At 51.2% G+C, this 20,135-nt stretch overlaps 2 protein-coding genes across 7 annotated transcripts in view; one reads left to right on the top strand and one right to left on the bottom strand.

Moving 5' to 3' along the window:
• Positions 1-18,491, top strand: part of ARHGEF40 (Rho guanine nucleotide exchange factor (GEF) 40) — a 22,155-nt gene extending 3,664 nt beyond the window's left edge. Inside the window, exons 3-24 of one of the 2 annotated variants that reach the window (XM_010839415.1) lie at positions 148-1,399; positions 1,547-1,714; positions 1,863-1,983; positions 2,525-2,621; positions 2,732-2,812; positions 2,942-3,058; positions 7,599-7,694; positions 7,801-7,916; positions 8,291-8,417; positions 10,444-10,566; positions 10,643-10,786; positions 11,273-11,883; positions 11,997-12,231; positions 12,590-12,676; positions 13,520-13,735; positions 14,446-14,616; positions 15,419-15,596; positions 16,307-16,411; positions 16,637-16,780; positions 17,286-17,416; positions 17,787-17,832; positions 17,952-18,491. In XM_010839415.1, coding sequence (XP_010837717.1) covers positions 148-1,399; positions 1,547-1,714; positions 1,863-1,983; positions 2,525-2,621; positions 2,732-2,812; positions 2,942-3,058; positions 7,599-7,694; positions 7,801-7,916; positions 8,291-8,417; positions 10,444-10,566; positions 10,643-10,786; positions 11,273-11,883; positions 11,997-12,231; positions 12,590-12,676; positions 13,520-13,735; positions 14,446-14,616; positions 15,419-15,596; positions 16,307-16,411; positions 16,637-16,780; positions 17,286-17,416; positions 17,787-17,828 — 4,362 coding nt within the window. In that variant the 3' untranslated portion in view covers positions 17,829-17,832; positions 17,952-18,491. The remainder of the gene's footprint in view (positions 1-147; positions 1,400-1,546; positions 1,715-1,862; positions 1,984-2,524; positions 2,622-2,731; positions 2,813-2,941; positions 3,059-7,598; positions 7,695-7,800; positions 7,917-8,290; positions 8,418-10,443; positions 10,567-10,642; positions 10,787-11,272; positions 11,884-11,996; positions 12,232-12,589; positions 12,677-13,519; positions 13,736-14,445; positions 14,617-15,418; positions 15,597-16,306; positions 16,412-16,636; positions 16,781-17,285; positions 17,417-17,786; positions 17,833-17,951) is intronic. The other variant, XM_010839416.1, reaches the window with a different exon arrangement.
• A 495-nt stretch (positions 18,492-18,986) lies between these two features.
• Positions 18,987-20,135, bottom strand: part of ZNF219 (zinc finger protein 219) — a 15,012-nt gene continuing 13,863 nt past the window's right edge. For all 5 annotated transcript variants that reach the window (XM_010839403.1, XM_010839405.1, XM_010839404.1 and 2 more), the window contains one exon: positions 18,987-20,051. In XM_010839403.1, the coding sequence (XP_010837705.1) occupies positions 19,447-20,051 (605 nt within the window). In that variant the 3' untranslated portion in view covers positions 18,987-19,446. The remainder of the gene's footprint in view (positions 20,052-20,135) is intronic.

Below are 20,135 nucleotides of genomic sequence, written 5' to 3'. Positions count from 1 at the left end.
CCTAGGCAGGAGTGGCCTTACCCCTGGAGTCTTAACCCACCAGGCATAAGGCCACTCCTGCCTAGGCTAGTCCCATTCTAACTAGCCTCTCCTGATGGCTTCATCAGCAGAGGAAGCCTGAGCACAGCCTGCCCTCTATCTCCCCAGGCCCAGTACAGCGGTTTCCTCTTCTTCCACGAGGGCTGGCCCCTCTGCCTGCACGAGCAGGTAGTGGTGCAGCTGGCCGCCCTCCCCTGGCAGCTGCTGCGCCCGGGAGACTTCTACCTGCAAGTGGTACCCTCAGCAGCCCAAGCACCCCGCCTAGCACTCAAGTGCCTGGCCCCAGGGGGTGGGCGAGTGCAGGAGCTGCCTGTGCCTAATGAGGCTTGTGCATACCTGTTCACACCTGAGTGGCTACAAGGCATCAATAAGGACAGGCCAACAGGTCGCCTCAGCACCTGCCTTCTGTCTGCGCCCTCTGGGATTCAGCGACTGCCCTGGGCTGAGCTCATCTGCCCTCGATTTGTGCACAAAGGAGGCCTCATGGTTGGACATCGGCCAAGCACACTACCCCCAGAACTGCCCTCGGGGCCCCCGGGGCTCCCCAGCCCTCCACTCCCCGAGGAAGCCTTGGGCACCCGGAGTCCCGGGGATGGGCACAATGCCCCGGCTGAAGGACCTGAGGGCGAGTATGTGGAGCTGCTGGAGGTGACACTGCCTGTGAGGGGGAGCCCCATGGATGCTGAAGGCTCCTCTGGCCTCTCCCGGACCCGGACAGTACCCACACGCAAGGGTGCTGGAGGGAAGGGCCGGCATCGGAGACACCGGGCATGGATGCACCAGAAGGGTCTGGGGCCTCGGGACCAGGATGGAGCCCGGCCACCTGGTGAAGGGAGCAGCACTGGAGCCTCCCCTGGGTCTCCCCCGGGAGCTGAGGTTGAGGCTTTCCCAGAGGCAGCGCCCCTGGAGGTATCTGAGCCCCTGGCAGAGGCACTGGGAGAAGCCTCCGAGTCTTGCCCTCTGAGGCCAGGCGAGGTTGGAGCAGGACCAGGCCAAGGGGCTGAAGGGCTGCCTGGTACCCCTCGGAGAACAGGCAAAGGAAACAGGAGAAAGAAGCGAGCTGCAGGCAGAGGGGCTCTTAACCGAGGAGGGGACAGTGCCCCACTGAGCCCTGGGGACAAGGAAGAGCCCAGCCACCAGGAAGCCCTTGTCAGCCTGCCCCCACCAAACGAACACGAGCTTCCAGGATGCAGCCCAGTTAAGGAGGAACATGAAGGCTCGGGGAAGCCAGAACCTGAGCCAAGAGAAGAGCTCAAACCACCAGATGAAAAAGAGCCTCGGTCCCAAGAAGTCTGCAGGCCTGTAGAAGAAAGGGCCAGAGAAAGAGAACAGGAGGGGCTAAGCCTGGTGTGCATGGCAGGTGAGACAACATTGAGGCCAGTAGGGCAAGGGCCGGGCTAGGTGGAGTCTAGGGAAGGGGGCTAGAGGAAAAGCAGAAGTGAGGCTGGGAGTGGAACAGCCAGACCTGTCCTCACTTCAGGCCCATAGCTCTGCCCTGTGTCTGCAGCGCCCAACGATCCAGAAGGGCTCGTCTCCGACCCCCTAAAACCACCCCCAGAGACTGTGCAAGAAGTGAAAGGGGAGAGCATTCCGGAAGAAGGGCCCCCAGTCTCCATCTCTGATGACCCTGGTGTAGCTTGGGACTTAATGGCATCTGGATTCCTCATCCTGACTGGTCAGTGGGCAGCAGTGGCTGAAGGGAAGGGGTTGAAAAAGCCTCTAAGGAAAAGCCTCCAAGGTGGGCTGCAGAGGGAGGCGGGGTAGATGGGAGGTAGCCAAGGCCTGCCCCCAGCCAGGACAGCCTGGCCATTTTGTGTCCTCAGGAGGGGTGGACCAGAGTGGGCGAGCTCTGCTGACCATTACCCCACCGTGCCCTCCCGAGGAGCCCCCACCCTCCCAAGACGTGCTGAGCACTGCTCTTCATTACCTTCACTCACTGCTCAGGTAACTGAGGCCCAGGCTGCCACCCTGCACAGTAACCTCCTGGGTCATAAGGACCCTGCCCTCTTCTCTCCACAGGACACTGACCTCTAGGACACCTACTTCTACAACCCTCAGATTGTTCAAGTCATTGATGTCTGACCTTCCTGACCCCTGACTTGCAGAATGTCTTCATCAATCCTCAAAATCAACCCTGCTGACTTTCAGTCTCCTAAAATACTACCTAGATTATAAAAATGTTGATTTATTCATCCAACAACTATTTCTTGAGACCCAGAATCTATTAGGCTAGGTGCTGGCATTGAATTCATATCCTTCTGGAGCACAGAATTCGTAACTTTTTAAACTCTGATCCCATGACCCAGTAGTTGTATGAATATAGACTCCTAATTGCTAGTCATCACTATCGCTTGGACACACATCCCAGGCTTTGTTTGATCATTTGCCCATTGCTAGGATCTAACTTCTCCTGAGGATGAGTGACACTCACACACACACACACTCTCTCTCTCTCTCTCTTTCCTTGGCTCTTCTGCCCGCACAGACCTGATCTACAGATATTGGGGCTATCTGTCCTGCTGGATCTTCGCAAGGCACCCCCACTGCCTCCAGCTCTCATTCCTGTCCTGAGTCAACTTCAGGTAACCAATCCCTTGAGATGATTACTTCTTCTGGGCCCTAACTCTTCCCTAGTGGTCATTCCAGGCCACCTAGTCACCTGTAGTTTAGGGTTATTCTTCTCTGCCTTCAGGACTCGGGAGACCCTCCCCTCATTCAGCGGCTCTTGCTTCTCACTCTTGATGAGCCTCCAGCTGAACTCCATGGACTTCAGGTTTGAGCTCCTCATTCCCACCAAGTTCCCATCAGTGATGGAGAGAGAAGAGGCTAGTTGGAGCCCCTGGTCAATCCCTGAATCCCTAGGTGCCCAGGCCCAAAACCCCCTGTCTTCATGTGTCTACAGGGTGCTGAGTTGCTATCAGAGGGCGATCTGAAAAGAGTGGTCAAGCCAGAGGAGCTGCAGTGGGACTTGGGAGGTCACAGGGAGCCCTCTCCTAGTCACTGGGTAGAGACACACCAGGTAAGCTTCCTCTCCCACACCCAGGACACTGGGAGCCAGGAGTGACCCAGCAGAGGACATTTCTAGGAAAAAATGGCAAATGAGACTTGACCAAGGGGCTGGGAAAGAGTGGTTTCCCTTCCATTTAGTTCAATAAGTAGTTATGGTTCACAATTCAACACGTGTTTATTAGCAAATTTAATAAGTATTTATGAGCAAAAGATTGTGCGTGTACCCTGGGCTGCTGGGAAGATGGGAGGAATATATTAAATAAATTCTTTTTTTCTTCTAGTTTTGAGATATAGTTGACATACAGCACTGAACAAGTTTGAGGTGTACAACACAGTGATTTACATACAATCATGAAGTGATTACCACACTAGTGAATATTCATCATCTCATACAGATACAAAATTAAAGAAATAGGAAAATTGTTTTCCTTGTGATGAAAACTGTTAGGATTTACTCTTAACAACTTCCATATTTAACATACAGCAGTGTTAATTATATTGTGTTGTACATCACTTCCCTAGTACACAGCACATTTTGTAACTGGAAGTTTTAACTTTTGATTGAGTGAGTGAGTGAAAATCGCTCAGTTGTCCAACTCTTTGCAACCCCATGGACTATACAATCCATGGAGTTCTCCAGGCCAGAATGCTGGAATGGGTAGCCTTTCCCTTCTCCAGGTGATCTTCCCAACCCAGGGATAGAACCCAGGTCTCCCACATGGCAGGAGGATTCTTTACCAGCTGAGCCACCAGGGAAGCCCAAGAATACTGGAGTGGGTAGCCTAGCCCTTCTCCAGGGGATCTTCCTGACCCAGGAATTGAACCAGGGTCTCTTGCCTTGCAGGCAGATTCTTTACCAGCTGAGCTATCAGGGTAGCCCTGATCATCTTTGTCCAATTCCCCCTCCCCCTCATCTACACCCTTTAAAAAAAACAAAAACCTGATCTCTTTTTCCATGAGTTTTTTGTTTATTTGTTTTTGAAGTATAATTGACCAACAACACTATTTTAGTTCCTGGTATACAAGAGTAGATTCAATATTTCCATACATTTCAAAATGATCACCATGATGTCTAATTAACATCTGTCACCATACAAAGGTATTACATAATTATTGACTATATTCCCCACACTGTACATTTCATACCTGTGGCTGATTTACTTTGCAACTGAAAGTTTGTACTTCTTAATCTCCCCACCATATATATTTCGTCTCCCCACACCGCCCCCCCACCTATTTCTTTTGTCTCCCCACCCTCTCCCCTTTGGCAACCACCTGTTTTTTCTCTGTATCTATAACTTTGTTTCTGTTTTGTTATGTTTGTTTGTTTGTTTTTTAGATTCCACATATAAGTGAAATCCTTCAGTACTTGTATTTTTCTGTCTGACTTATTTCATTTAGCATAATACCCTCTAGGCCCATCCATGTTGTCACAAATGGCAAGATTTCATCCTTTTTACGGTTGAGTAATATTCATGTGTGTGTGTGTGTACACCACATCTTCTTTAGCCATTCATCTACTGATGGGAACTTAAATTGGTTCCTTATCTTGGCTATTGTAATAATGCTACAATTAACATGCTGCTGCTACTGCTGCTAAGTCACTTCAGTCGTGTCCGACTCTGTGCGACCCCATAGACAGCAGCCCACCAGGCTCCCCTGTCCCTGGGATTCTCCAGGCAAGAATACTGGAGTGGGTTGCCATTTCCTTCTCCAACGCATGAAAGTGAAAAGTGAAAGTGAAGCCGCTCAGTCGTGTCCGACTCTTAGCGACCCCATGGACTGCAGCCTACCAGGCTCCTCCGTCCATGGGATTTTCCAGGCAGAAGTACTGGAGTGGGTTGCCATTGCCTTCTCCGACAATTAACATAGAGGTGCATATATATTTTCTAATTGCTGTTTTCACTTTCTTTGTATTAAATACTCAGGAGTGGAATTGCTGGATCGTATGAGGATTATCCATACTGTTGTCCATAGTGCCTACACACCAGTTTACATTCCCACCAATAGTGCATGAGGGTTCCCTTTTCTGCACATCCTCACCTATACTTATTCTGACAGATGTGAGGTGGTATCTCATGGTGGTTTTGATTTGCACATTCCTGTTTATTGATAATGTTGAGCATTGTTTTCGGTGCCCATTGGCCATGAAACAATGTCTGTATGTCTTCTTTGGAAAAATGTTTATTCAGATCCTCTGCCCATTTTTTAATTGGGTTGCTTGCTTATTTGATATTGAGTTGTATGAGTTCTTCATATAATTTGGATATTAACCCCTTATAGGATATATTGTTTGCAAATATCCTCTCCCCTTCAGTAGGGAGTTTTTTCATTTTGTTGATGGTTTCCTTCACTGCACAAAGGTGATGTAGTTTGATGTAATCCCATTTGTTTATTTTTGCTTTTGTTTCCCTTCCCTAGAGATGTATCCAAAAAAATAATACTAAGATGTCAAGAAGCATATTGCTTATATTTTCTTCTAGAAGTTTTGTTATTTCAAGATTTACATTCAAGTGTTTAATCGATTTAGAATTTATCTTTGTGCATGGTGTGAAAAAGTAGTCCAGTTTGATGCTTTTGCAGGTAGCTATTCAGTACTCCCAACACCATTTATTGCAGAGATGGTCTTTTTCCATTGTACATTCTTGCCTCCTTTGTCACAGGTTAATTGGCCATATGTGTGTAGATTCATTTCTGGGTTCTCCATTCTGTTCCATTGATCTGTGTGTCTATTTCTGTGCCGGTATCATACTGTTTTGATTACTGTAACTTTGTAGTTACAGTTTGAAATCAGGGAGCATGATACCTCCAACTTTGGTCTTCTTTCTCAAGATTGTTTTGGCTATCCAGAGTCTTTTGTATTTTCATATAAATTTTAAAATTATTTGTTCTGGTTCTGTGAAAAATGCCATTGATATTTTGATAGGGATTGCCTTGAATCTGTAGATTGTCTTGGGAAGTATGGACATTTTAACAATATTAATTCCACCAATCCATGAGCATGGTATATCTTTCAATCTGTTTGTGTCATCCTCAGTTTCTTTCATCAATGTGTTATACCAAGTACAAATCTTTTACCCCCTTAGTTAGGTTTATTCCTAGGCATTTTATTTGTTTTGATATTATTATAAATGGAACTGTTTTCATTTCTCTTTCTGATAGTTCATTGTTAGTGTATAAAAATGCAACCAATTTCTATATGTTAATTCAGTATCCAGTAATTTTATTGAACTCATTGGTGAGTTACAGTAGTTTTTTGGTGGCTTCTCTAGAATTTTCTATGTATAGTATCATATCATCTTCAAACAGTGACCATTTTACTTCTTCCTTTTCAGTTTGGATGCCTTTTTATTTCTTTTTCTTCTCTGATTGCTGTGTCTAGGACTTCCAAAACTATGTTGAATAAAACTGGTGTGAATGCATGTCCCTGTCTTGTTCCTCATCTTAGAAGAAATGCTTTCAGCTTTTCATCATTAAGTATGATGTTAGTTGTGGGTTTGTCATAATTGGGCTTTATGATGTTGAGGTGTTTCCCTCTTTACCCATTTTATTGAGAGTTTTTTTTTTTAAATCATAAGTGGATATTGAATTTTGTGAAAAGTTTTTCCACATCTATCAAGATGATCATGTGATATTTAGCCTTCATTTTGTTACTGTGGTGTTTCATGTTGATTAATTTGCAGGTGTTGAACCATCCTTGCATATCTGGAATAAATCCCACTTAATCATGATGCATGGTCCTTTTAATGTATTGTTGGATTGGTTTACTAATGTTGTGTTGAGTGTTTTTGCATCTGTGTTCATTAGTGATACTGGCCTGTAATCTTCTCTTTTTGTGATTCTTAACATGACATTAAATAACACATCATTTTTGGTGGAAGATAAGTTAGAAACAACAGGAGAAGCATGCAGAATGTCACTGGGGTTCTAGAAAGAGCTGGCTCAGAGGGGCTGATTCTGGTTCCATATGACCTGTAACAAGTTACTTACTTTTGGAGATGGTGCCTTCCTATACCTGCTCCCTGCACCAACATTCCAGCCTCAAGATTTTTGCCCACAAAGTACACCAATTGGGACATCTCTGATTTTATGAAATCTGAATGCTGTCTTCAAGAAAAGAGGTCTGAACATGATCTGAGCTGAGTATTAAAGGGGGTCTGTAACATGGTCTCTAAGCTGTGGATCAAAGGGGAAGCGCATCTGAATAGGCAGAGAGGTGGGTCTTATAGTGTGAAGAGGCAGTGCAGATGAGGGAAAGGAGATTCATGTTTACTAAGCTGTAAAATGTGTCAGCCCTATGCTAACTGCTTATGTAGGGTCATCTATTTAAACCTTTAAATCTGGTACGTCTTTACAGTTGAGAACACTGAGGTTCAGGGAATTTTCTGGACCTGCCTAAAGTCATATAGTTAGTAAGCAATAACCTACTTTCTAACTGAATCCAGCATTGCCTCATAAAAGTCTCTAGGGTTGCCCCACCTCCACTCTTGGGCTTAGGCCCCTTATCCTAGACTCTGTCCCTGGACTCCATCCCCGTGTATTTGTTTCAGCAAGTGGCAAGGCTGTGCCACCTGTGCCGAGGTGTGCTGGGCTCTATACGGCAAGCCATTGAGGAACTAGAGAGAGCAGCAGAGCCAGAAGGAGAGGTATGAAATGAGATGGGACCAAAGGGCATGAGGTGGAGGTGGGGATGGGGCTGAGCTGAGCTGAGGACCTCTGGTGGAATGCTGTCAATTTCTCCCTGCCCGCCAGGAGGTGGTAGGAATGCCTGAGCCCCTGCAGAAGGTACTGGCAGATCCCCGGCTGACGGAGCTGCAGAGGGATGGAGGAGCCATCCTGATGAAGCTGCGCTCCACCCACAGCAGCAAGTACGAGGGATGGGTGCACGGGGGCAGGTGGACATGCATGATGGAGACACAGCAGAGAACTGCCAGTTCACCTTAGCTGCCAGAAAATTCTTAACTAAGCATGGTATCTGGACAGGATATCATGCTTCTCCATGTACAACCCTCATAACATCCCCAGATGCTAGTCATGATTATAAATGGAGATTTGGAGGATCAGAAATGTTTAATGTCTTGGCCAAGGTCAGTCAGTAAATGGAAGAGTCAGGATTCAGATACAGGCCCATCTGCTGACCTAGAATGCTGTGTCACCCCTCACGTTGGAATGCAAGGATGTGATGGGTTTGGAGGAGAGCTTGACAAGGGCTGTGGTTAATTCTGCCCCTCTTCCTCCCCAGGCTGGAAGGTCCAGGTCCAGCTGCACTGTATCAAGAGGTAGATGAAGCCATTCACCAGCTCGTGCGCCTCTCCAATCTGCACGTGCAGCAGCAGGAGCAGCGGCAACGCTTGCACCGACTGCAGCAGGTGAGCCAACACCCCCTCCCCCATGCCTCTTTCCACCTGAGGGCCTGGCCTCCAGCACCGCTTTTCCCACTGATACTTACAATTGATGGTGTTCTCCTAACCTGGCTTGAACAACCCTCCCTCCCTCTTCATCTCCTTGGAAGTTGATCATGGTCAGTGTGAGATTCAGCAAGAGGGAGATGGCATTTCAGCACCAGCAAGAAAGAGAAGACAGATCTCCCCTTCCCACTGTTGATATTTGATCAAGGATCCTTAGAAATTGTGAGATGCTCGGGTGCCCTCGGGGACTGTAGGAAGAGTCTATTGATTCTGAGAGCCTACCTCCTTAGCTCAGAAATAACAAATGTCCATTGACACCAGCTCTGTCCACCCCTTAGGCAATAATCATCCCCAAACCTGAGGCTGGAAAGGTCCCACCTCCCTCCGCCTTAGAAGGAGAGGATGATGGAAGCTGCTAAATGCCTTGGAAACTGAAGTCTCTTTATGAGAAAGATTCGGGGATAAGGCTTGCTTTTTTGAACCTTAATTCTTTTCTCCTGGGGTTAAGAGCTCCATAGAGATTTGCTCTCCACCCTATCTTGTAGGGTAAACGGAGCTTTGAAATCTGATTGATCTTCCATAACTCCTGTGTGTGCTTAGTGATCACCTCATGGACTGCATGTAGCCTCAGGGGAAGGGTCATCTCAGGGTCAATGACAAAGGAGGGTAGGGGCAGGGCTGTCTTTTCTGAGATTTCTGCATATTTAGCTTCCTCCATTGCAGCATCTGTGTTTCCCTGGTGGCTCAGACAGTGAAGAATCTGTCTGCAATGCAGGAGACTTGGGTTCGAGACCTGGGTTGGAAAGATCTCCTGGAGGGCATGGCAACCCACTCCAGTATTCTTGAGTGACTAAGTGCACACACACATTCCAGCATCCAGGTCTGTGAACCAGTGGAGTTTCTCAGTTGTGTCCAACTCTTTGCAATCCCATGGATTGTAACCTACCAGGCTTCTCCATCCATGGAATTTTCCAGGCAAGAGTACTGGAGTGGGTTGCCATTTCCTTCTCCAAGGGGGATCTTCCTGACATAGGGATTGAACCCAGGTCTCCCGCGTTGCAGGCAGATGCTTTACTGCAGGCAGAACCACCAGGGTATCTGGTGGAGCCCTCTTCCAGGCACTCTGCTTCACATAAAACCTAACCCCCTACTTCTACTGTTTGTTTGCTTGCTAATTAGCTGTTTTCCTCCTGTTTAAAAACTGTTAGCACACAGGATTTGGAGTCTAAGGTGCTCAGTTTGAGTTGTGCTCTGCTAAGAGTGAGATGTTGGAGAAGCCTTGAAACATCTGACTTCCCACGTTCTCGTCTGCAGAATGGGGGTGACAGTAAGGCCTGCCTCACGAGGGCATTAGGGTGATCAAATGATTTCAGCAGAGGACTGCAGAAGTGTTTATTGTTGGCACAGGTTATTGGGAACATTCTCAGACTTCTTGTCCTCAGGCTGTCTTGCCCCAGCTTCCAGCCTTTCTTCAGAGGAAGGAATTACCATCCCTTTTTGGTCAAACATCCCAGAACCAACATGAGAGTTCTTAGAGCCCCATAATAGGCAACCAGAGCTACACACACACACACACACACAAACCTGAGTTGTCTCTCCAGGCCCAGTCCCTGGAACTACTGCCCCCTATCACTAGGCTCTGTAAATGTGAAATTTCTTCTGGCCCCTTTGCCTCCAGTTCACACTAGTTTTATCTATTTCACCTCCAGGCATAGTCCTGGAACCCAAGCACAGGTCTCAGTGCTTCCTAACAGCCCAGCCTCCCCTTCACCTCGTGTTTTACAAAGATCTCTTACTCACTTTCTCGCTTGACCCTTGTGGAAATTATCACCACTCACTGTTATTTCCACTTGACAGCTGAGATGACATGGTTTCCCCCAACTTCTACAAGTTAGGGCAGTCAGATGGGAGCTGGACCTCAGCTCTCCTTCGCCCTGCCTGCCCCATTCTCCCTCATGGCCCTGCTCTCCCACCCTGTCTGCCCCAGGCACTGCAGTGGCTCTCAGGCCCCGGAGAGGAGCAGCTGGCGAGCTTTGCCGTGCCTGGGGACTCCCTGCCTGCCCTGCAGGAGACAGAGCTACGATTCCGGGCTTTCAGTGCTGAGGTTCAGGTGAGAAGGGGGAGCGGGGAGGAAGGGGAGACTGCTGGACTGAGGGCCAGGCCTCAGAGCAGCCTCGCTTCTCCAGGAGCGCCTGGCCCAAGCGAGGGAGACCCTGGCCCTGGAAGAGGACGCTGCCTCCCAGAAGCTTCTGGATGTCTTTGAACAGCGCCTGGAGCAGGTGGAGAGTGGCCTCCATCGGGCTCTGAGGCTACAGCGCTTCTTCCAGCAGGTATGTGCCGAGCCTTTTCTTCCAGTGCCCACCGCCACCTTTCTTCTGCCTGGAGAAGCTGATCGGGGAGCTGTTAGAAGCCAGGACTTAGGAGGCCTCCCCTGGGCTTTGACTATTGGCTCTAACCTGATGAATGACCTGGGATAGGAGACTAAACCTGAGTGTGCCTCGTGGCACCTACCTCACAGGGCTGCGTGAGGCTTATCATAAGCAGTATGTAACAAGCACTCAGTACAGAGCCTGCCACTTGTAAATTCTGTGTTTTGGCCATCTTCATCTAGGCCCCTCTGTCTCCCTACCAGCTCAGAGTAACACATTAGGCAGGGATGCAGGACAGTGAGCGGAGGTGTTCTGAGGGGGTTGGTGGTGCTGGGCCTTGGGAAGCCATTGGTGAAGAAGAACAGGAGCTGCCATGGGGCAGCTCGTGGGAGTGGCCCGGGACCTCACCCTTTCCTGGCCCCATTCCCCTTCGCTTTGGCCTTGCAGGCACATGAATGGGTGGATGAAGGTTCTGCGAGGCTGGCAGGAGCGGGACCAGGGCGGGAGGCGGTGCTGGCAGCCTTGGCCCTGCGGCGCGCCCCGGAGCCCAGCGCTGGCACCTTCCAGGAGATGCGGGCCCTGGCCCTGGACCTGGGCAGCCCGGCAGCCCTGCGAGAATGGGGCCGCTGCCGGGCCCGCTGCCAAGAGCTGGAGAGGAGGATTCAACAACAGCTGGGGGAGGAAGCAAGTCCCCGGGGCCACCGGCGACGACGGGCAGACAGTGCCAGCAGCGGAGGGGCCCCACGGGGCCCCCACAGCCCCTCACCCAGCCTCAGCTCCCTGCTGCTCCCCAGCAGCCCCGGGCCACGGGCAGCCCCGTCCCACTGCTCCCTGGCCCCCTGTGGGGAGGACTATGAGGAGGAGTGTGCCGAGCTGGGTCCAGAAGCAGAAGGCAGACCACCAAGGACTGTGCTGATCCGAGGTCTGGAAGTCACCAGTACGGAGGTGGTAGACAGGACGTGCTCACCCCGGGAACACGTGCTGCTGGGCCGGGCTGGGGGACCAGAAGGGCCCTGGGGAGTGGGCACCCCCCGGATGGAGCGCAAGCGGAGCATCAGGTGAGAACCCAAGCAGCAGACCCAGCTGCCCCGCAGGAAAAGAACGTGACATTGTCGGGGTGGTGACTGCCTCCCATGCCACAGCCTCCTGTCTCTCCCTGTGGTACCTGCAGCGCCCAGCAGCGTCTGGTGTCTGAGCTGATTACCTGTGAGCAAGAATATGTGGCTGCCTTAAGTGAGCCGGTGCCACCCCCAGGGCCTGAGCTGACCCCAGAATTGCGGGGCACCTGGGCTGCTGCCCTGAGCGCCCGGGAGAGGCTCCGCAGTTTCCACCGGACACACTTTCTGCGGGAACTTCAGGGCTGCGCCACCCACCCCCTGCGCATCGGGGCCTGCTTCCTTCGCCATGTGAGTCAGCCTCTAAAATGTCTTCCAGGGCTTCTCCCTTCACATGTCTCAGCCCCATCCACGGTCCCTCCTTCTCAGTACCTCTCTCCTCCCCACTCCCCCCACCGGAATGTGCAGTTCCAGATACTGGGGCCTAGTGCTGTTTGCTGGGCTCCTGGATCTACTCCACCTCTGTGTCCCCAACATCAGGGCTGCCTGGCCTTTGCTCTCTCCACCGGAGCCTGTCATTCCCCAGGCAGACTGAGTGCTCCCCGGGGGCCGGTCCCTCCTTCCGGCCGCACAGGATGTGGAGGAGGAGAGGGAGAGGCTGGTCTGCAGGGCCTCATGGAGATGACTTACTGCTTCCCTACTGGCACAGGGGGACCAATTCAGCCTTTATGCCCAGTACGTGAAGCACCGGCACAAACTGGAGACCGGTCTGACAGCCCTCAGCCCCCCAACCAAGGTAACTTTTTCTCCTACTCTCATGAGAAGGGGAGACGCCAGGAAGACATAAAATTCAGCCAACCTCAAAATCTCTCAGGGAAAAAAAAAGCTTTCCTAGACGTGCCGTGGAGCATCAGCTACCAGTAATCTCCCAGAATTGCTGAGGGTGGGGCACGCATTGGTCTGGGAGCCAGGTGAAGCTGGGATCATATCCGGTCCACCTGAGGATTTTGGGCAAGGGTCTTGATTCCTCCAGGCTGCTGTTTCTGTATCCAGGAAAAGTGGGCAGTGTTCACTACATCTAACTAATGGACTGCTCAGAGGCTCAAAAGACCTCACATCAAAAGATGTGAAAGTGACTTCAAAAGTTAAAAGCCGAAAAAAAAAAAAAAAAAAAGTTAAAAGCCGGAGAATTCAAGGGATTATTTGTATTCCTCTTCCATTCTCCTTTAAGATATAGAGGATGTCTGAGTCTCATGCAGGCCTCCTACCTCCTTTCTTTCTGCGGAAAGGTTTTTCACCTTACCTTTGGGTGTATCTGGGCTTGTGGGTGCGTGCTAAGTTGCTTCAGTCATGTCCAACTCTGTGACCCTATGGACTGTAGCCTGCCACGCACCTCTGTCCATGGGATTCTCAAGGCAAGAATACTGGAGCTGGTTACCATGCCCTCCTCCAGGGGATCTTCCTGACGTGGGGATCAAACTTGAGTCTTTTAAGTCTCCTGTATTGGCAGGTGGGTTCTAGTACCATCTGGGAAGACCATCTGGACTTGATCTACCCCTAAAAACCCAGAGTACTGCCCATCTTCTCCAAAGGCCTTTAGCACCTTCCCTCATTCCTATCTGTTTCCTTCCCATACTAGGGCACCTTGGAGGGGGGCCCTCACCTGCCCCGGGCCTTGCAGCAGCCCCTGGAGCAGCTGGCCAGGTATGGGCGGCTCTTAGAGGAGCTCCTAAGGGAAGCTGGGCCTGAACCAAGTTCTGAGCGCCAGGCCCTTGGGGCTGCTGTGCAGCTGCTCCGGGAACAAGAGATCCGTGGCAGAGACCTGCTGGCTGTAGAGGCGGTGCGTGGCTGTGAGGTAAGAGCATGTTCCAGACATACCAGCCCAGGCCGCCCTGTGACCTCAGAAGCAGTGTGGGCTGGTGACCAGGGAAATAGACTCAATGTCAGAGGGCCCCAGGCTGTCATTTCTAACAAACATGGATAGCTTTGGTCAAGTCACTGAACTTCACTGGCCCTCAATTTCCTCATTACTAATAAAGCTATGTCCTGCCCAACATCCCATGACCCTGTATCTGCCTCTGCTTTCCTATTCCTTTCCTAATTCTTATCTACATCTACCCTGCAGTTCATTCTGTATCTCAACACTCAACACATACCTATTCTCCTCTCCTTAGTCTCTTTCCAGCCCTAAGGTTCCAGAACAACTTGGAAACCTACCTCCACTGGGTTAGACCTCTTTTCCCTTCAGGTCTTTGCTGATTTGATTCTCTTCCTGGGGCAAAATGGTGCTTTAGTCCCCAACATGCAAAGGCTTACCCACTGGAGGCTCTAAACCCTACTGTGTGATCCATCTTCTGTCTTCAGAGGCAGGGCTGTGCTGCCACGCCAGGTGTGCTGTGCATGGTGACCAGTAGATGGATTCTAGGCCAGGGGCTTTCCTGATTTCCTCACTCTGCCTGAGAACCAGTGCACTAGGCCCCTTGCCCTATAAATCCCATTTTTACGCTCCATAAAATATATATAAAGGGCTCCAGGGCCAATGACTTTTCCTTTTGCTTTCCCCAGATAGATCTGAAGGAGCAGGGCCAACTCCTGCACCGGGACCCTTTCACAGTCATCTGTGGCCGAAAAAAGTGCTTTCGCCATGTCTTTCTCTTTGAGCATCTCCTCCTGTTCAGCAAGCTCAAGGGCCCTGAGGGGGGGTCAGAGACCTTCGTTTATAAGCAGGCCTTTAAGGTACAATGCCTGGGGGCAGGGTGGTGGTGGGAAACCACAGGGACAGGACAGGAAATCATGCTCTACTTGAGAACTCAGGATGTTCTGGAAAACTCAATCCCAACCCAGCCTCAGAATCTGTATCATGTTGAACAGGCTTTGGCCTGTAATCAAACATCAGGTTAGGGTGTTGAGGTGACAGAAGTCCTTGTCATTGGCCTACTGCATGGCATTCTTATTCACACAGGAGATTCATGGGGCATTCCAAACCAGAAGGGAAGAGGAACTTTCCCATTAAGGACACACATGCTTTCTGAGTTAGGGATGGTCCCTGGGGGATGAAGAGAGGACACTATAAATATAGCTTAACTTATGGAACTGAAGAAACCAAGAGGAGGGAGGTCTTGCTTTAGGGAAACAGCCTTGATATCCAGATAAACATCAATAGCAGCCTAGTCCCAGATCAGGCAATGTAGCATGATTCTAAGAGTTTCTCTGACGTAGTCCTCTTATACTAGTTCCAACAGAGTCCAATATAGAGAAAAAAGCTTGGGTTTGGACTAACACAGCCATGGGCTTGAACTTTCTCTAATAAGCTATGATAAGCCTTTGGACAAGATGCTCTGGGTATTATACAGCCCCCCCTTCTGTAAATCGTGGTTGTTGTGAAGGCTAAATGTAGAGCACTTGGCACAGGGTAGGTGTTGAGCAAACATTTACTGAGCATCTCCCAGATGCCAAGCTAAGTGTAGTGCTTTTCCACATGGTACCATCTAGTCAGGACGCACTTCATCTTCACCCACACTCCTCTGCTCTTTCTCAGACTGCCGACATGGGGCTAACAGAAAACATCGGGGACAGTGGGCTCTGCTTTGAATTGTGGTTTCGGCGGCGGCGCGCACGAGAGGCGTACACCCTGCAGGCAGCCTCACCAGAGATCAAACTCAAGTGGACAAGTTCTATTGCCCAGTTGCTGTGGAGACAGGCAGCCCACAACAAGGGTACCGGGCAGAACCAGGAGCGGGTGTGCTTGGGATCAAGGTTATGGCAGGAGGTTAGCTGGAGAGAGCCTGGGGAAAAGAGGGTATAAGATGGAGAATGGTGTATGAGAAGATTCGACATGAGAGAGACTGCTGAGATAGAAATTAGTCTAAGGTGTACCAAAAGAAAAGAGGAAGCCGCTAAGCTTCAGGAAGGTGAGCACAAATGGCTGGGTAAAAGAGAGTCAGAGGGTGTTCCATGCACGTGCCTTGCCTTTCAGAATTTAATTTCTGTGTTAGCAGACCTAGTTTGTTTGTTTTGAGCAGTCTTTTGCTAGTTTTTGTTTTTCATTTTTAATTCTCTTTAATTCTCATTCCACTCATCTGAAAAGTGGAAAGTAACATCTACATCTTGGTATGATAGGAAGGATTAAATAAGGTGATATATATGGAAACACTTGATAAACTGTAAAGGTATGTAAAAATGGGAATTTTGCTCTTAATACCCAAGATAAAAGAAGAGGTGAGTATTAGAAGAGAAGTTGAGTAGCAGGAATGCCAAATGGGCAGGATGCAACAGGTAGAAGAGACAGCTGTCTAAGGGGGAAGTCAAGGATCATCATCATCCATGTCGTAACAGGAGAGTAACAAGAGACGCCAAGGGAATGAGAATGAGGAATGAAGAGTTGGGAAGGAGCAAAGAAGTTGGTAACATGGTCTCTGTTCCCTAGAGCTCCGAGTGCAGCAGATGGTCTCCATGGGCATTGGGAATAAACCCTTCCTGGACATCAAAGCACTTGGGGAGCGGACACTGAGTGCCCTGCTCACTGGAAGAGGTGAGGGCCGGAGTGCAGGGGGGTGGCCCCCAGGAGTCAAAGACCTTGAGAGTGAATGCACAGTGAGGAGGTGTGGTGGAAAGAGAGGAAGGGTCGCAGTGGATATATCTTCTCAGAAACTGTGGGACTGACTGGGAGGCCCTCTAGTAGATGAGGATCATTTCAGGGAGCCAGGAGGGCTTTCCCACACCAGCACCCCACCCCCCACCCCCCCACTCTCTGCAGCCGCCCGCACCCGGGCCTCGGTGGCCGTGTCATCCTTTGAGCATGCCGGCCCCTCCCTTCCCGGTCTCTCCCCGGGAGCGTGTTCCCTGCCTGCCCGCGTCGAGGAGGAGGCCTGGGATCTGGACGTCAAGCAAATTGCCCTGGGTGAGGCACCTCTCAAGGGGTGGCTCCCAACAGCTGGGTCATCATGGTGATGTTCAGGCTGCTTGCTGCTGAGCAATTCCTTTCTCTAGCCAAGTGGCCCAGTTGCCATGACAACTATGTACAGCTTCCCCATTGCTAAAAGAGCCTTCCATCTGGTTGCTAGGGTAATGCTTACAGCAGCCTGTTGCTAAGAAGCACTTCCTCTGTACCTCTCTCTCTAGCTCTCCTTGGGTTTCTATGGAAACTGCTTCAGCTTCCTGTTGTACCCTCCTGGTTCACCACGGCAATCCTTATAGTTTCCTGTCGCTTCTTCCCTGGTTGCTCTAATGATGCCGCTGACAATTTCCTGCCTCTTGGTAGGGGGGTTCTCTTGCAACTGGATTGCTATGGTGACTTACAGCTTCCTGTTGCTATGGAGCTTTTTCTTCCCTGATGGAGCAGCTTGGTGGCTTAAGGTAATCTAGAGGGGTTCTGTACTCTGCTCTCACCCTAGCTTCCCCTCCAGCCCCAGAAACACTTGACTCTTCTGGAGATGTGTCCCCAGGACCGAGAAACAGCCCCAACCTGCAAGCCCCACACCCTGGGAGCAGCACTCCCATTCTGTCCAGTGGAGGGATCTTAGGGCTATCCCGGCAGGTAAGTCCTTGCAGTAGTGCTGAGAATGGGGTGGGCTCTTCTGGTCGTTCAACTCATGAGGGGCAGAGGAACCAGTGAGCCTGTGCTCCCGCACAGTCTGCGTTTCTCCTCTCCTCCAGGCCTGGCTAAGAGGGATGAAGGTCAGAAGTGAAAAAGAATCTTTAATAAGGAATGTAGTGCAAGAGTGAGAGAAAGGGGAGAATTCTAACAGACTGGTTTGAACTTGGATTCAATCCACAAAATTCAGGAATGATGAGGAAAAAAGGGTGAACTAATTGACAGGCTTGGGAGAGAGGGAGGGTTATATAATCTCTCTATACAAGAGATGATTTCTTATGCTTTAAACTCACTGTGGTTTCTCTTCCTTCAGAGTCATACCCGGGCCCTGAGCGACCCCACCACGCCTCTGTGACTGGGTAAGTTGGTGCCCCCTTTCTACCATATCCTACATCCTTTCCCTTCCCTTCCCCAGCTGCCTGGGAGTCAGCTTCTTCCCTCTCCCAACCCATCTTCCCTCTTCTCTCCTGGCTTCCAGAGAAGATCCGGAGCTTGGCTACCGCCCCTCCTCTCAGCACACTTTGGGCTGGGATGCTGAGGGCACAGAGTGGAGGACTGGAAGAGCACTGAAGTCCTTCCCTCTGCTTCCTGGACAGAGAGGAGGTCAAAGGACTAGTATGTCTCCCTGCTACCACTGTCTCTAGCTCTTCCCAGCCAGGTGCCTTCCTACAAGAACCAGAGTGTCCACACTTGCTTGCCTTTATACCCTGGAGGTGGGGAAATTTTCCTCCGTCCAGTCCTTCCCCATCCGGGGCCAGTGCATACTCCCAGGACACAGATCCGTGTCAGCCCTGCCTCCATAGCCTGTGTTCTCCCCTCATGCCGCCCCCTGACTCATCCTGAGAAGACTCATCTCTGCCAATTCCTGGCAACTCCGTTTTTGAGGGTGGGGGGCAGGTGTCATAGGACACGGAGCTATGCAAACCATTACAGAAGAGTGGGGCAGGGAACTGCAAACTTTGTATATGTAATTACTGTTATTATAATACTATTGTTATATTAAATATATTTACTCACACTTTGTCTCCGAACAGCTAGAGCAGACCTCAGGGTTGAAGTGATACCACTAACTTGAGCACTTCTGCTAACCCGATCGTTAACTAGAACACAGAAAATAAAGCCAAGGCTGCAAGGTACACTGTACCCCCTTACTGGCACAAAGCTGGGCCTGGGTGAACGTGCACCCTCCCAGAGGAGAGGCCTCCAGAGGCCTGAAGTTCCTCCTCTCATTCTGCATGCACTTCCTGAGGCTGAGCTGCTCACAGTCAAGCTGGGGTCTTCTAGCACCATCCAGCAGTTTCTCAAGATGAGTCTCAGATCACAGTACAGGAGAACAATGGGCTACTTGTTGAAATACTAATTCATGGGCCCCACCCCAGAGCTACTGAAGCCAAAGCCTGAGGGTAAAGCCCAAGCTTCTTACCAAGCTCTTTGGGTGGTAAAAAGTGCCTGAAGAAAGGACTCTTTTCTGGATGCAGTGGCCCAAGGACAGGACATAGGCAGGCAGACACAGTGCCCTGTGTCTCAAGACACCTGTTTATTGGGGACACAACTCTGCGACAGGGATGACAGGAATCGTACCAAAAATAGCGACGTCTACAGGGCCCCTGAAGGGGCTAGAAGGGTGCAGTGCCCCCCACCCCCACCCATTGTACAAAAATAAACTCTCACGCCTATGGACCAGCAAAGACTGGCAGAGCTGCCCCTCAGCAGGAACACTCCTCTCTGCCAGCCCTGGGACCCCGTTCTTTGATCCTCACCCCTGCCACTGCTAAGGCACTGTGACTCTCCCGTGGGCTGGGTGGGTGTCGCCCGCCCACCCTCCTCACGCTCTCTGCCCCTCCACCTCTGGTCCGCCCGGGGCTGGGATATGGGTCCCATGCTGCCCCCTGCTGGCTGCTCTACCCAACTACCTCTACCGCTGCCCCGCTCCGGCGGGGTAAACTAAGCTAACGGCCCCCTAAGAGGGCTCCCTACCTTTCTTGGCCCCCTAGCCCAGCCTCTCCGGATCTCAACAGCCCGGGGCCCTCCTCCCCTTCCTGCGGAGGAGTGGGAGGGGTCTCTCCTGACGGTGCTCGGGCATAGGGCGGGGATGCATCGGCCTGGGGCGGCCTGCGGCCCCGAGCCCTGCGGCTGTGGTGCACTTGTAGGTGCAAGGCCATGAGCTCGGGGGCTCCCGTGGCGAAGGGACAGAAGAGGCATCGGTGGAGGGCACCCCCTGGCCCAGCCTCGCCTCCTGGCCCTGCCCGCAGGGACAGGTCCAGGGGCTCGGCCTCACCGCCTCGCCCGTTGCGCAGGGTCCTCCCGGGGCTGGCGGGCTTCCGACGGGACCCCGGCGCGCCGCCACTCGCGGGAGGCCGGGGGCTCGCTCTGCCCTCTACCCAGGTCGCAGGCTGCGGAGCCGCCTTGGCTCCGGACGACTGGCCCGAACCCCGCTGGGAAGGGGGCGGCGGCTCCGGGGGTGGCCCGGGGCCGGCTCCGCTCTTCTGCTCCCGGTGGTGGCGCTGCAGATGATACTTGAGCGAGCCGGACTGGGTGCCCGCGTAGTCGCAGTGCGGACACTTGTAGGGGCGCTCGCCTGGAAAGGAGGGGTGCGATAACGCCAGAGTCACGATCACTGCCCGCCCCTGCCCGCATTTCACTCCATGTACAAGCTTTGGGC

This window comes from Bison bison, unplaced genomic scaffold, assembly GCF_000754665.1.
Source record: "Bison bison bison isolate TAMUID 2011002044 unplaced genomic scaffold, Bison_UMD1.0 scf7180017864117, whole genome shotgun sequence".
Classification (NCBI taxonomy): Eukaryota; Metazoa; Chordata; class Mammalia; order Artiodactyla; family Bovidae; genus Bison; species Bison bison.
This window is presented reverse-complemented; position numbering and strand designations above follow the sequence as displayed.